Consider the following 17,270-nt stretch of genomic DNA (forward strand, 5'->3'; position numbering starts at 1 on the left):
TCCTTTAAAACAGTATTTCCCTATTAATTTTTGAAAAGATCCCGACTAAAAGCTGTAAATCTTTCATATGACATTTTGACATATATATACTGTATATATATGTAAAATAACATCTCATGTTTACTTTAAAAAATTTTAAACACAACTGATGTACTTTAACATTATGATTTATAGATTTAAATGTGCCTTGCACTTCCTCCTTGCCTTACAGTCAGGCGTGCTTGTTAGAAAAGGGTTGTGGCTCTACTGCAGTCCACTTTAAATTATGTAGAACACTTTGATTGGCTTATAGACATCGAATCAAATATGTTTGTGCAGTTCGATGGAGTCAGATGACAGCACTCAGTGATCTAGACTAGTGGTTCCCAATGGGTGGGTTGCGGTCCAAAAGTCGGTTGTAGGTCCATTTTGAATAGGCTGCAAGTGACTCAGGAATATGTGTCAAGTTTGTAAAAAACACACTTTATTTTGGAGTATGGCATATTTCTGACACAGAGCTTTTATTTTGAAGTGCAGTTTCCTGCTGTAGAGTAAGTGACTAACAGAGAGCTACTTAACAGAGACAGCAAACTACCTAAACAACATGGCCAAACGCAAGTATGATAGATTAAACAGTGTGGACCTTGAACTAATGACCAGTGTTGGGGGTACCGCATTACAGTATTTTTCAGCAGTAATGAAGAAATGTAACGCATTACCAACAGGATTTCAGGTAATATTATTACATGTACAATGTCATGTAACGTGTTCTCACTTACTGTTTTCATTTTCATTTATCCACACTGATCCACACCAATCTGCTTCTGTCAGTGTGCCAACAGAAAAAAACATCCCCTGAAGGTTTCTGTGTGTTGCCATGCTATTCATTATTCACTGTCTTACAGAGGGGTGCCAGTGATCATGTGTGTTATCATGTCCAGTGTGTTTCCATTCATATACCTACACCGTATCCTGTTCTGCGTTTACATCCTAAGGCTGCCTGAAAGCAACGAGGATAAAGATATGGCCGTTGGTTTGTTTTTCCCTCATCCCGGTGACAGACACAAGTGATGTTAGAATATGTTGGATGTTTCCATTTATAGCCCTACAATTGCAGAGCAACGCCGACACACCGTCCCGTTCTCATGCATAACTCTCTTTCTTGTGCTGCTGTAGCTGACCAGCACCACCGGCAGGTGGGTCCTCCAGCTCTGGTGTATCAATTTGCGCTCGTCATGGTGATTGACACACACACCATTCCGTTTGTTGTGCTAACCTCAATATTTGTTTATTGTGCTTCATGTCATAGGCCCATAAATATTGATCCATATCTCATAATCATTAGACTTTGATCCTCTGTCTGACCCTCCGTGTCCAAGTCTTTTCATTAATTTTAAAAGGACTAGGCTATTTCATGGTTTTATCACGCTACTATTGATATAAGCACAGGATTTTATTACAAAATGGTGACCGCTGTATGTGAATGCATGGACGGGTCAGACCTGAAATGAACTGTAATAAAATGGAGGTTCTGTGCTATGATTACTTGCTGTGATACAACACAACCCTCATCCATTTAAAATGCCTGGTAGCTCTTTTGAGGTCATTTTGGTGAAAGTAATGCTTATTACTCTACAGAGAGAGTAATATAGTAATATACTTATTTCTTTTAAATTAAGGTAACTAGTAATATGTAATAAATTATATTTTGAGAGTAACTTGCCAAACACTTCTAATGACTAAGAAGAAATCTGGACCCCATTGCGGGACCAGTTGGAAATCACTGATCTAGACATCCTAGAAAAGTTATGTCCATTGGAATGGTTCTGGAAAACTTCATAACTCTTTCTTCAGAACAGTTATTATGTAATGGATTTGAACCCAAAGACACAGGGACATAATAAAGTACAGTACCATATGTCGTAGTCAGCGTCACAGTTGCAGTAGTGACTTGAATCCAGACAGTTGTCCTGCAGACCACAGGCACACTGTCGGCTGCCCGGCAGAGCTCCGCCCCAGTGTGTCTGAATCTGACCTGGAGCTGGACCTCCCACCCACCAGCTGAATGGAGCACCCTCTGAAACACACACACACACACACACACACACACACACACACACACACACACACACACACACAAATACACACCATAAAAGACAAATCCTTTCTTTTTTGCTTCAGGGGAAAGTGGGGAATGTTATACTGCAAAACAGAGATCATTTTCACATGACTGAACAAAGATGTGAGATGATGAATCCTACAGTAACTGACAAAATGGAAAACGTTTTTAGCAGAGAATTGTCACTCATCGATGTTTTCATCACAACACATTCTGTAGATATATTTGTTTAAGTCAGAACTTGCCTTGAATATCAAATGGGACTGAGGAATATCTTTCTGTCTTTCTCCATCTGAGTGTCTTCCAGCACCTATCTCGTCAGGATTTCAACAGAAACCACCACCTTTCTGTCCCTGCTCTTTACTGAACTCTGACAGCTTTACTACTCGACCTTGATAGTCCATCACTGCTATTTTCCCTGCTAAAATTATACAGAAAATCGGCAGCTACTTGATGAAAAATATCTCTCCCTCACAAGTATTTTTACAAGATGCACTTCTTTCTTCAGTGTAGTACTTAATTTTGACTTTTACATGACTAAAGGTAAGAAGATGTTAACATTTAGAAAACCAGCACAGTGGTAAAAATTCAGCTTTTAAGTGAACCTGTCCATTGTAAACACAATTTCGTGTGCATTTAAGTCTTTTTTTTCTTCTTTGAAAGAGAGAATAAGAAAAAGAGCCGAGAAACTAAAGCAAATGATGATTTACTTGAAAAAAAAAAAAAAAAGTCGTGCAGCGGAGTAAGGAGGAGAAATTGCACAACAGAAATGTAATTGATGTTTTAATTAGCTATTAAATTAAACTAAATCAGCAATTCACACCACTCCATTCTTGTTCCAGATATAGATCCCTTGAATGCAGAAAAGCTTGCCTTGCAAAGAGCTTTTTGCCTGGTGTCTGTACTTCACCACACCATCATCCATCTCAAACACACAAGCACACTCAGAGAGCTTCAACACAATTATAACACTTACATATATCGCATTCCCATCTCAAGAAAATACAACAGAAAACATCAGTGAGATTAAGTCTTAACCTGGTGTGTTGAGGAGGCGGGACATCCTGCAGTGGTAGGACAGTTCCTGCTCACAGTGCTCTGATTGGCTGATGATGGCTGCCAACTGCTCCTCTTCAGAGGCATAGTCAAAGTGGGTTGAATGTTGGTTTCTCTCAGGGGACGAATGAACTCTGGTCAGTTCTGTGTTATTGTGCTGAATCACCATCCATGCCATGTCCTCTGGTGGAGAGACAGCAAGAGGAGAGTGTTGTTCAACTGCTCACTAACACAAATAGCTACACAGCCAATTACTGGCAGCAACTCAATGCATTTAGGCATGTAGACATGGTCAAGACGACCTGCTGAATTTCAGACCGAGCATCAGAATGGGGAAGAAAGGTGATTTAGGTGACTTTGAACATGGCATGGTTGTTGGTGCCAGAAGTGCTGGTCTGAGTGTTTCAGAAACTGCTGATCTACTGGGATTTTCACACACAACCATCTCTAGGGTTTACAGAGGATGGTCTGAAAAAGAGAAAACATCTCCCCAGATCTCTGGGTGAAAATACCTTGCTGATGCCAGAGGTCAGAGGAGAATGGCCAGACTGGTTCAAGATGATAGAAAGGCAACAGTAACTCAAATAACCACTCGTTACAACCAAGGTCTACAGAAGACCATCTCTGAACCAACAACACGTTGAACCTTGAAGCAGATGGGCTACAGCTGCAGAAGACCACACCAGGTGCCACTCCTGTCAGCTAACAACAGGAAACTGAGGCTACAATTCACACAGGCTCACCAAACTTGCACAATAGAAGATTGGAAAAACGTTGCCTGGTCTGATGAGTCTCGATACTTGCTGCCACATTCAGATGGTAGGGTCAGAATTTGGTGTAAACAACATGAAAGCATGGATCCATCCTGCCTTGTATCAACAGTTCAGGCTGCTGCTGCTGGTGTAATGGTGTGGAGGATATTATCTTGGCACACTTTGGGCCCCTTAGTACCAACTGAGCATCATTTTAACTTCATGGCCTACCTGAGTATTGTTGCTGATTGTATCCATCCCTTTATGACCACAGTGTACCTGTGGGTGAAGATGTGTGTCCTTGTGCGTTACCTGTCATGTTACAGTAGATGAGCTGGGGTTTAATCGGTCCACTGCCGTCCACATCTATGTGATAATGTCCTGATGTGTTGCCCTTGTGTTTGTACGCCTCACATGACTGTTCGTATCTCGCTGTGAAAGAAAATGCAATAAAAGGGTATTACCAATAATAACATGTTCTTACAATCCAATTTGTGAGGAAACATTGCCCCTATCATTTCCTAAAAGCAAAGTTTGGGACTACTACACTTCCGTCTACATTGCTGGCTCCATTTCAGCCACAGACAGAGAAATTGATAGTTTACTGCAAATGGTTATACAATTAGATTTGGCAGAAAAGGCTCTGCTTTTCAAGGGAGCTCTGAAAGAATCCGCGTGGCAATAAGAAGTCTGCTTGGAGAACTACCCCCAAGATGTGACATATGGGGAAGTTGGGCTAGTGTAGGAGGGAGTGTTGGCATCAGAGAATCAGCAGAGTGATGGTGAAAGCTGAGAGTTTATAAAACACTTGTTTGAATATGATTGAATGTTTCCAGCCAGCTGGTAGGTGAACAGATGACACATCAATAAGATGATTATATTGTGACAGCTGACAGCAATCAAGGAACGTGAGTGCTACTTCAGTGCTCAGCCTGAACAACTACTATGCTTCGTATGTGTCGGAGATGTGGCCAAGCCAACAGAAGAGCAATCTGTCTGATATGAAAATTGGCTGAATAATGATGGTAATGTCTTGTACCACTCAAGTTGTTAAGCAAGTATACAGTCAGTGAACATCCAACTTTTACCCGATCACTAACATTTTTCAAAACAGTATCCATTTTTGTTGTTGTCTTCTCACCAAAATTTTTCAAAAATAAAAATGACTTTGCTTTCAACATTCAAGATGTTTACTTTTTCCTGACTTAAAGGGACAGTTCACCCCAAAATCAAAACTGTATTTTCCCTCTTGCCTGTAGTGCTTTTAATGGTCTAGATTGTTTGGTGTGAGTTGCAGATATTGGCTGTAAATGTATAATTTTAGCAGACTTTTTTTTCAACACATCATATTTGAATTTTGTTATTGTTTTTACCTTATATTGTCACTGGGTATTCTATAGTTCTACTTTTTAAATTGTTTTAATTGTTTGATTTTTCTTTGCTTTTCTTTGCATGTTCTCCCCGTGTCAACATGGGTTTTTTTCCAGGTACTCCGGCTTCCTCCCACAGTCCAAAGACATGCAGGTTAATTGGTGACTCTAAATTGTCCGTAGGTGTGAATGTGAGTGTGAATGGTTGTCTGTCTCTATATGTCAGCCCTGTGATAATCAGCGACCTGTCCAGGGTGTACCCTGCCTCTCACCCAATGTCAGCTGGAATAGGCATGCTCAACAGGATAAGCGTTTACAGAAAATGAATAAAATGAATTTAGAAATAAAGCTCATCATTATTATTATTATTATGATTATCTTGAATATAATGGAACTAGATGGTACCTTTTGAAAGACTCAGCAGCAATGTCTCTTTCCAGAAATCAAGACCCGATTACTCAAAGTAATCCACGATCCTTGTTGTGAGCCATTTCATGTAGGAACTATTTTCTTTCTATTGAACTACACCCACCAACCATATCAGTGTGTAGGCGAGCTAGTAGTAGTATGCCCGCTTCTTTCTGTGTGGTGACACAAGGTTCTAAACACTCTGCAACTTACATCAAAACAATCTAGACTGTTGAATACCACCACATGTATTTTTGATTTAGGTGTGAACTGTCCCTTTAAGTAGTACACAGAGAATCATCACTAGATTTTGATATAAACTAAAATTGATGAAGAAAATATGAACCAGAACTGTCAAAATCAAGTCAAAACCATGCCCAGCACTGACCATGTCTGCTTGATAACTATTTGTCTTGTATTGAATGCCCTGCAGGTTTGAATTGCTCCAGAGGAAAACACCTCCCCAACCCTATTAGTGCATTAGTGCTGAATTAAAAAAAAACAAAAGAGCAGTGGAGGCCAACAAAATTAACAATTCTTTAAAAAAGGCATCAAGTAATTAAAAAGCTATGTAACAACAAAAAACTAGCAATTATGGAACTGAAATAGGTGGAAAAAAAATTATATAAAGCCCTCTGGTTACATAAATAATGTTTGTACACAAAGACTAAGACACACACTCTCTACAATATAGAGCAGGAAAAGAAGTCACAGGAACAATGGAAGAAAGTTTGCCACATTGTATCACGTCAGTCAAAGACTTTTCAAGATCGTTCCCTGATACAACTCAAGAAAGGTTTTGACCCGAATACAACAATCAAACACAGGGGTAAGCAGTGTGTGTGTGCGTGTGTGGTAACCTGAGTTGGCCCTGATCCAGCCCAGAGCTGATCACACCACCGGAGCGTAGAAAGATTCAATCAATGCTTGGCAGTGTAATCAAAGCCACAATCTCTTTAATTTCTAATTTGACTCACCTAAAATACTGTAGGCAGTCTCTAAGTTGAAATCCATTTATGTAGAAAGAACAGTCTGCCTCAGGACTCACTCTCTTTCCCTGACATGCTCATCTGCTGTATACCTTCGTCTTGCTCCTATCCTCACTCTCTCTTTATCTGTCTCTCTATATGACTTCTTCCAGTCCTCATTTCTTTTTTTGGTTTCTTCTTTCTATCTCTCTGCCCCTCTCTATTTTCCCTTTCTGTCATTTTTTTCTGATAATGCTGGGGAGGGAGTTAAATGATTTTGCGGTTTGCTCTGAGCCTCACAAGAAGTCTTTCATTCTAGTTCAAATGTTCTGACCTATATAGCAATATTTAGAAGTGGTTAGAACAAAAAGAAATATTTCAGACATTATAGTATAGCTGTGTTTGAGACTAAAAATAATAAGCTGTGAGGAAAGTTTTTCAACCCACACTTTTAAAAACTCTCACAGCAACGTTCAATAAAGGAACCTCAGGGCTCTTACCACAGAACTTTTTGCAACAAAGCATTTAATGTCAGATTTGTACAGAAAACAGCCTTTTATGTGTAATTAGTTTTTTGACTTTCTGGCTACTGGAGAGAACAGCACTGTGCCTGAAGGTGGTCTACAGTAAAACTAATTGGAGTGTACCCATGGTAGCCATTTGATTTAGACTGTTCTCTTGCACATTGTCTGTCTCCATCTCCAGACCAGTTGCCAGAATAAAATGTTGGCTTTTTAAGTTTCTGCAAACCATCAATGTTATATTTGTACATTTCATTAGTATCGTATTAACAATTTAAGTGACAAAAGTTCTGATAACATGTAGGCCTATAGACCATCTAAAACTTGACAACATGATGATTCCATAGCCTATTTGTATTTCCTGGTCGAATGTTTGTTAATGAAGTGGGTGACAAGGAAACCATAAAAGAAGGTGGAGTCAGACTTTGGTGTCAGTTCTTTTAAAGTTAATGGAACGGACATGGCATATCATAATATTATCCATTAAACCTTTGTTGCTTTGCCTTTAAATGAGAAATGCTTCCGTAAACATTAAAAAACACAAGATAAGTAACACTGGCATTTGTTTTTTTATCAAAATATATGCATTTATTTTCCTTTTTCTGGTCTCCAAACTGTCTTAAGCCCCTGTTTGGTCCAACAAAGATAACTTAACATTATACTCGACCACAAGGGGCCAGTCCGACATAGGTCCGACTTGTTATCACTGACCAGACTGTAGTTATAACCAGATCAATTTATTAATGGCTCTGGCTATTATTCTGTCTGGACTCACGAGTTCAGTGTTTTAAACTCACTAATGTTAGCTATCTAACGTTAGCCTATATTATTAGCTCGCACACAAAAGTCATAACAACGATTGAGCTAGTGAGGTTGTGACATTTGCTGTCACTCACCAACACCACAGCTCCATGTCTGTATATTTTACACCTCCACAGAGCTTATTTCTGTCATTTCTTTTTGGTGTTATCTTCAAATCAGTGTGGGTAGTCAGACTAATGTTAGCTAAACGATGTCGAAATGCTAACCTAATTCAGTGATGAACGAACTTTGAAGTACCAGTAAGTGATAAAGGTCCAGATTTATAATAATTTGGCACTTTGTGGCACCTCCTGATTATTTTAGGAAACAATATAGAGCTGCCTCACATTAGCCCACCTGAAAATGCTACCTGCTGCTAACAACAGGTAGCGTTAGCTATCTTACACCCTAGGGGCTTAAGATGAAGCTAGACAGAGCCATGATCAGTTAAGACCAATAACAAGGAAAACAAAGGGCATATTTCAATGAAAAGAATCAATCAACATTATGTACATTATTGTGTGTTTTTTTTAATTTTGTGGAAGGATTTTTCAGTGAAAGTTGAAACAATGAAGATATGATGGGTTATAGTGTGATTTGCCGTGCCTGCCCCATTAACTAATTAAGAAGCGACATCAAACTCTGGCTCCAACACAAAATTTGAATGCTGCCACTATCATGTCAATTTTTTCTTTATTAATTTTCTTAGTAGCTGACAGAAAATAAACATGGACCAAAGTTGTTGCCACTGCAACAAAATGGCAATGGAACCTTGAAACAAACAACTGAAAATGTCAATGTAAAGAAACTTAAGTTTAATATATCCACTACATATGAAACAAATTTAACATATCTTTAATTTGCAGAAACATACAATGCCAAAATGTTATTCTGGTGATCAGGTTGCCATTTCTACAAAAGATATATGACTTTACTGAATTATGCTTTGTTGTGTCTGGAAGCAGTCAATTAGTTAACCCTTAACTAATAATGGCCATCAGCTTAAAATTCACAGCTCTCTGCAACATTGATACAACACGATAAAAAAATATGGGTCGTCAAGCATTATATGGCAATTACAGTGAAATAGAAATAGCTCAAGACATCTCACAAGTATGCCCTCTCACCACTGCTAGTGGTGTCTAATGGCTCTAGGGATGGCAGCCATTAACCACTTCTCAAACATGTTGAGCATGCTTTAATGTGTTTGCATTTAATTAATGAATACATTAACATTAATTAATTTGCCTGCATACACATATTCAGTGTCTTCAGAATGAAGATGGGCTGGTCTACTGTCTATACGCCTGTGTGTGTGTGTCATTACTTTTGTTTACTAAAACTGTTGATCTGTAAGTGTTTGAAGTGACTTGGGTCATTTTATGATAACCTTTTCAAATGAACTGCCGCAAAACCTCATACCTCTAAAATGAAAGTACCGAGCAAGTTCACCACTTGCTCCGACGTGCTGGTTGATGTGTGCTGTTTGAAGTGGGTGAAAATTGTAGCTTTCATCTACCACAGGACTCCTTTGTTCTTTCTTCAGCTGCCTCTCAGTGGATACAATGACACTTTATTTCTGCATTATGTATTATCAAGCAGGCTATATTTGTTGAGAAGCAGCATATCAAATTTGGTGCAAACTTAACTACAAGTCTCCACAGGCCTACAGGTAATGTAGAGTTTGGAGAAAAGAGCCATCATGGTTTTTTTGTTTGTTTATTAACCTCATTTTGTACTTAATGCATGTCCCCAAATATCAGAAATCCCTATATTTGCTTTACTTCAATAAACTTACTTCAACATGAACCTCTGCCTTATCATGTCCAGAGGGACTTGAGTGAAGAGCAGCCTGTCACATCACTTTACACTGGGCTAAAGCTGGGCATACACAGATGCACACACATACACATCACACAAATGTGCACACACATTTAAAATGAACAAATAAGATATGAGATAGTGGATCGTCTGCAGGTGTCACAAAGCAAATAATAAAAGCTTTTAAGACTTTAAAATGTAATGGAAATCTAATTTACTCAGAATAATAAAGCACCAACAGTTTAGCCTATTCCCAATTGTACACAGCTAATTAAAGTGTTGAAACAGTGAAGCAGGAAAAAAAAAATACAAAAGGAAATTAAGTGCAAGGAGACATGGGGTCTCACTGTTATTAAAGCGGATGCAATGAGAACATGTCTGGAATACTGAATTAATCCTATTCTCTATTAATCGATGACAGCTTCATTCACAATTTGTTAGATGCCTCTCCAACATTTGGTATTCAGCCGAATATCAGATGTTGCACTCAGAGACAACAGGGAGAAAGATGACAGCTCTATTTTTGTGTATACTATTGTATTTTGCTATCTAAGACAGACCCAAAAACACCAAAACGACAAGAACTTTTCCTCCCTTTCAAATAGTGACATTGTGTGAAACATGTTCTCGACTGTATTGTATTACGAGAAAAAACTAACACAGGCTAATGAAAGGAATAATATTTCACTACCCTGAGCTTGCACTGTATGTTAACAGTCACAACAGACTGAGGTTAAGACACACAGCATAAACATAATTCTGCTTTGTTGTTACAGATACAAGATCTATGAACATAAATTCTCCATTATTTTTCAAGTCTTTTCCCTTGTTATATGAATAATTAAACCTCAAGCCATTATGTGTAGAATCTGAAATCCAGTTCTTTATCTGTAAAGTAGCATATACTGCAGCATGAGTGAAATGTCAGGCTGCACAGGGGGCAAAATACCAAATTGGATAATAAAATAGACATTGCTGCTGTTTACATTATTGTTATTAAAGTTTTGTAAAGCTGTTAATTAAAATGGTCTCATCGTGCTTGCCTTACCACACAACTTCTTTAAAAGCTGCACTTCTGAATATATTTATTTTAACAATGGCTGAATCAACAAAGTGTTCGTGAAAGGTGTTGTTCTTAGCGATGAACCCATAAATAATTATCACCCAACTGCGGAGTGTTCTGGCATCTTTCAGCTCATGTTTTTCTGTTTAATTGCCTACAATTTAATTGGCAAAAACACACAATGAAGCCACTGTGCACAACCTACCTAGCACCAAACAGCAGACGGCAAAAGTTAGTTACCAACTAGTAAACAGAGTGGCCATTTAGCAACCAAAGAGCCAGATATCCCCCTCAGGAGTTGGTGGAGACCAAAACAGAGCAACAGCATAGCGAATATTGGAACTTATGGTAGCCATGAAAATGACTTAAAATGAGTGCAACCTGTTAAGTTTCTATGTCTTTATAGTTTAAATGGCTAACTGTTTGCTATCACATTCATTATAACAACTAGATTAGGTGAAAACATGTAACTATGTTTTTTGCAGCTTGTTGTGCTGCCCTCAAGTGGCCAAAAAAAGTTAATGCAGCTTTAAACAGATAATATCTTTGTATCTATTGAGGCAAACTGTTATCATCCCTCAGGGCAAATCCTGCAGCTTGGTCGGTTGCCCTTGGGTTCTGATTCTGATGCACAAGGCACCCTTTAAGCATCTATTTGAGACACACCAGCAGTAAGGAAGTTACAATGGACTCCACTGCATACTAATGTGCATGTATTGTTTTGACACAAATAGAGACCTCACTTTGGACAAGATCAACACACCCAGCAATCACCATTACATATCTGACAAAAAATATTAAAGATAGTAAGAAATTAATCATTTAATCAAATAGTTTTGAAAGTATATTAATAGATTTTATACTTATATTGAAAAAACATATAATTTGTTTTAGATAGCTACTGACTATTTGAAAAAGAAAAAGAAAAAAGAAAACCATGACGCAGATGGATTTGCCTTTTTGAGGACATATATAGCAAATGGCACCATTTTTAAATTATTAATATTAATATATTATATATTAATATATTTTTATCATTAATCTTTTAACACAGGTATATTTCCAAGGTGACAATCTGAATAACTTGCAAGGGCCCGCTCTCTCTACGGGCCCCTCCACCCCAGGGGCCCCACTGCAATTACACTGCCTGCACTGTCTATATTTACGCCCCTGCACACCAGACTTTTCATTAACTCCCATGTCAACCAATTTGCAGCAATAATGTAGTACAAAGAACAAGAAAGTCCATTTAGGAAGGAAAGGAAGTAGGGTGGTGGATTGGTCAAATAGACACAGGACTGTCACTCAGGAGACCGCTGTCTGTGTCTCGTATGAAACCAAAAGTCAACATTAGGTTTTATCTTTTTATTATGTAACATACTTAATGTTACCTGAAATGTACATCGCATGACATTCTCATTAACTTCCTTACATATGTACAATTATGTAACAAATATGTTCATTTTAACCCCAGCCATCTTTTCTCTAAACCTAACCAAGTAGTTTTTTACCTAAACCTACAGAATATGCCAAAACCTACATTTTTTTGTGAACACAGAACTTTATCTTGAAAGCAACGAGCAGAAATTGAGGGGTACCTAGAGCCTCATCGTTGGAAGGACAGGGCCACCAACCAAGCTGCCGTATTTGACATATCGGGAGTGGGAATGTGCATATCTATTCACACAGTGCTTTAATTCGACTAAAACGTGTCCTTGTGATATAATGATGACAGGGAATAAGGTCATTAAAAAGTACTGACCACATTTTAACACTTTAATAACTCGTATTTCCGTTATTGTGTTTGAGGCTTCAAGCATTTCAAAGACCTGTAGATGCCCTTTTGATGGGTGCTTACAGCTGTGGCAGGTGGCTCCTCTGTAGCCGCTGTTGGAGCAGTTGCAGTGAAAGGTGCTCCATGACTGAGTACATCTACCTCCATGTTCACAGTGACTGGGGGAGCACCTGAGAGAGACACAGAGACACAGACAAAGAGAGACAAGGGGAACCTTAGTATTCGTAAAAAAAAGTTCTCTAAAAAGTTTCTCACGGATGTCGGTATGAAAAGGAACAGCAGGCCTTCAGCACACCTGTTCTGATGAGCAGATGCGTGGGAGGGACCTAAATAAAAGCAGACTTAAAACAAAAAAAAAAGTTTCAATCTCTTAAATGAAAACTTCACAAGCCTTTTTTTGCATGTCAAGTGGAGAGCAAGTGCACAGTATGAAAAGAAACTGAAGTTGAGACATTCCTTTGTTAGTATTGTTAACTAACATTGCATCAGCCAAAGACAAAATTCTTACACTCCTACCCAACCCTGTCTTTCAAAGAACAAGTAATATTTCATTATTTATTTACATGTTTTGGGTTCATAAAAGAAACTCTGTTTTTCAAGACATGGAACCATATTTTTTTTCTTTGTCTCCCATCTGCTGAGTTTCCTGAACAGCGTCTGATAAAAAAACAAAAAGCATAAAGTTGAATCCATGAGATCCTGTTTTGTATTTACTTTTTGATTCTCCTTTGCTTGAGCATCAACTTGGCTTCCAAGCACTCACTGCTGTACTATTTATTATTATTATGTCCTATTCTGTTTTTTGGGGTTTTCTGTATAAAGTTTTGAGTTTCCTGTGTCTATCACTGATCATGCTATTGTTGGAACCACTGGAACTTCACAGATAATGGATTTATTTTGAAATGGAAACACTCCCTGTGCCCTTGTCTGAATTAACTCAGTTACCCGAAAGTCCTCAGGTTTTCCCACTGATTTGTGACACCTTGCCCATGGACCCAGTATTTAATTATAGTTGGGCAGTGTAACCTATAACACCCTCTACTCTTTGGAAGTCTTCACCCAGAAGAGTCACTACAAGTGGACATGCTACATCCCTTCCCACTTCTTCTACCCTGCTTAGCTCTTTACATCAGATGTATGGCCTGCACCCACAGCAGATACAGAAGACTTCTCTTTCTTTTCTTTCAAGAACCTGCTTGAAGATTCCTGGTAAACAACTTATGCGCCAGCAGCTACAACACAAAGCTAACTTACAAGAACCAAAGGAGTAAAAAAAGCAAGTTAGCATTGAGCTGCTAACCTGGTTTCCTCTGATCTGCACAGTAACAACAGACTGCACTGAAACCACCACTCCTCCACAAAGGATGGGATCGCACTGGTTCGACATCCCATTAGTCCGACTGTCCGCGGTGCTGAACGGCTCGCGGCGGGCGTATGGTGCGCCACGACCGGCTCTGGGTCAGCTGGGAAAGGCTTGAGGCAGAGCAGGCTCACGGCTTACGTGTTTGTCACTTTCTTTTTCATTTTAACCCACACCATGATCTTTTCCTGACCCTAACCAAGTTGTTTTTGTGCCTAAATCAAACCAGACCTTAACCACAGGGCATCATGATGATTTCAGAATGGACTTCGGAACAATGGGTTTAATATGGTCAGAACAATGGGCTGTCGCAGGAACCGTCACCTTATCGTGGTGGAGGAGTTTGAGTGCCCTAATGACCCTGGGAGCTATGCTGTCGGGGGCATTTTGCCCCTGGTAGGGTTTCCCATGGCAGATTGGTTCTGGGCGAAGGGTCAGACGAAGAACGGTTCAAAAGACCCTTCATGATGGTTATGATCAAGGATATGTGTACCCGGCCCGGAGGGTTACCGGGGCCCCGCCCTGGAGCCAGGCCTGGGGTTGGGGTCCGTGGGCGAGCGCCCGGTGGTCGGGCCTTCGCCCATGGGGTCCGGCCGGGCCCAGCCCGAACCGGCTACATGGGTTCGTCCCCCTGCAGGCCCACCACCCGTAGAGGGATCCAGAAGGGTTCGGTGTAGTGTGGATTGGGCAGCAGACCAAGGCGGGGGCCTTGGCAGTCTGATCCTCGGTTACAGAAGTTGGCTCTTGGGACATGGAATGTCACCTCTCTGGCGGAGAAGGAGCCGGAGCTTGTGGAAGAGGCTGAGCGTTACCGGCTAGATATAGTCGGCCTCACTTCGACACATAGTTCCGGCTCTGGAACCCTAGTCCTTGAGAGGGGTTGGACTCTCTCCTTCGCTGGAGTTGCTCCAGGTGAGAGGCGGAGGGCCGGGGTGGGCTTTCTGATAGCCCCCAGACTCTCTGCCTGTACGTTGGGGTTTACCCCAGTAGACGAAAGGGTTGCTTCCCTGCGCCTTTGGGTCGGGGAACGGGTCCTGACTGTTGTCTGTGCTTATGCACCGAACAACAGTTCAGAGTACCAACCCTTTTTGAAGTCCCTGGGACGGGTGCTGGACAGTGCCCCAACCGGGGACTCCATTGTTCTGCTGGGGGACTTCAACGCTCACGTGGGCAATGACAGCGGGACCTGGAGGGGCGTGATTGGGAGGAACGGCCTGCCCGATCTGAACCCGAGTGGTGTTCAGTTATTGGACTTCTGTGCGGGTCGCAGTTGGCCATAATTAACACCATGTTCAAACATAAGGATGTCCATCGGTGCACGTGGCACCAGGACAGCCTAGGTCGCAGGTCAGTGATCGACTTTGTAGTCATATCATTTGACCTGCGGCCATATGTTTTGGACACTCGGGTGAAGAGAGGAGCAGAGCTGTCAACTGATCACCAGTTGGTGGTGAGTTGGATCAGATGGTGGGGGAAGACGCCGCGCAGACCTGGCAGGCCCAAACGAACAGTGAGGGTCTGCTGGGAACGCCTGGCGGAAGAACCTGTCCAGATGATCTTCAACTCCCACCTCCGGGAGAGCTTCGACCGCGTCCCGAGGGTGGAGGGGGACATTGAGTCCGAATGGGCCTTGTTCCGCTCTGCCATTGTTGAGGCGGCGGTTGCGAGCTGTGGCCGCAAGGCCGCTGGTGCCAGTCGCGGCGGTAATCCTTGAACCCGCTGGTGGACACCAGAGGTGAGGGGAGCCATCAGGCTGAAGAAGGAGGCCTACAGGGCATGGTTGGTCTGTGGGTCTCCGGAAGCAGCTGACGGGTACCGCGGCTGCGAGCGGGCGCGACGGCAGTCGTGGAGGCAAAAACTCGGGCGTGGGAGGAGTTCGGTGAGGCCATGGAGGAAGACTATCGATCGGCTCCAAAGAGGTTCTGGCAAACCGTCCGGCGCCTCAGGGGGGGAAGGCGGCAACTTGCTCACACTGTTTACAGTGGGGGCGGGGAGCTGCTGACGTCAACTGGGGACATTGTCGGGCGGTGGAAGGAATACTTTGAGGAGCTCCTCAATCCCACCAACACGTATTCCAGTGAGGAAACAGAGACGGGGGTCTCGGGGGCGGGTCGTCCAATTTCTGGGGCAGAAGTCGCCGAGGTGGTGAAACAACTCCGAGGCGGCGGAGCCCCGGGGGTGGATGAGATTCGTCCCGGATATCTCAAGGCTCTGGATGTTGTAGGGCTGTCTTGGCTGACACGCCTCTGCAGCATTGCGTGGACATCGGGGGCAGTGCCTCTGGAGTGGCAGACCGGGGTGGTGGTCCTCATTTTCAAGAAAGGGGACCAGAGGGTGTGTTCCAACTACAGGGGGATCACACTCCTCAGCCTACCCGGTAAGGTCAACTCCAGGGTGCTGGAGAAGAGGGTCTGGTCGATAGTTGAACCTCGGATCGAGGAGGAGCAATGTGGTTTTCGTCCTGGACGCGGAACCGTGGACCAGCTCTTTACCCTCGCCAGGGTGCTGGAGGGGGCATGAAAGTTCGCCCAACCAGTCCACATGTGTTTTGTGGATTTGGAGAAGGCTTACGACCGTGTCCCCAGGGGCATCCTGTGGGGGGTGCTCCAGGAGTATGGGGTGGGTGGCCCCTTGCTAAGGGCCATCCAGTCCCTGTACCGAAGGAGCATGAGTCTGGTTCGCGTGGCTGGCAGTAAGTCGGACCTGTTCCCGGTGAGGGTTGGACTCCGCCAGGGCTGCCCTTTGTCACCGGTTCTGTTCATAACTTTTATGGACAGAATTTCTAGGCGCAGCCGAGTGGTGGAGGGTGTCAGGTTCGGTGATGGGAGAATCTCGTCCCTGCTTTTTGCGGATGACGTGGTCCTCCTAGCTCCATCGAACAGTGACCTCCAGCTCTCACTGGGGCGGTTCGCAGCCGAGTGTGAAGCGGCTGGGATGAGAATCAGCACCTCCAAGTCCGAGGCCATGGTCCTCAGCCGGAAATGGGTGGATTGCCCACTCCAGGTCAGGGGGGAGGTCCTTCGTCAGGTGGAGGAGTTTAAGTATCTCGGGATCTTGTTCACGAGTGAGGGTAGGATGGAGTGGGAGACTGACAGGCGGATTGGGGCAGCGTCAGCAGTGATGCGGGCGCTTAACCAGTCCGTTGTGGTGAAAAGGGAGCTTAGCCAGAAAGCGAGGCTCTCGATTTACCGGTCGATCTTCGTTCCAACCCTCACCTATGGTCACGAGCTCTGGGTAGTGACCGAAAGCATGAGATC

The 17,270-nt window shown here is 42.4% G+C and overlaps 1 protein-coding gene across 2 annotated transcripts in view; it reads right to left on the bottom strand.

Moving 5' to 3' along the window:
* LOC125895479 (contactin-associated protein-like 4) overlaps positions 1-17,270 on the bottom strand; it is a 171,025-nt gene that overhangs the window by 44,993 nt on the left and 108,762 nt on the right. For both annotated transcript variants that reach the window (XM_049587347.1, XM_049587348.1), the window contains 4 exons: positions 12,717-12,823; positions 4,219-4,338; positions 3,137-3,337; positions 1,894-2,056 (listed from right to left, as the gene is read on the bottom strand). In XM_049587347.1, the coding sequence (XP_049443304.1) occupies positions 1,894-2,056; positions 3,137-3,337; positions 4,219-4,338; positions 12,717-12,823 (591 nt within the window). The remainder of the gene's footprint in view (positions 1-1,893; positions 2,057-3,136; positions 3,338-4,218; positions 4,339-12,716; positions 12,824-17,270) is intronic.

Source organism: Epinephelus fuscoguttatus, linkage group LG10, assembly GCF_011397635.1.
Source record: "Epinephelus fuscoguttatus linkage group LG10, E.fuscoguttatus.final_Chr_v1".
Taxonomy (NCBI): domain Eukaryota; kingdom Metazoa; phylum Chordata; class Actinopteri; order Perciformes; family Serranidae; genus Epinephelus; species Epinephelus fuscoguttatus.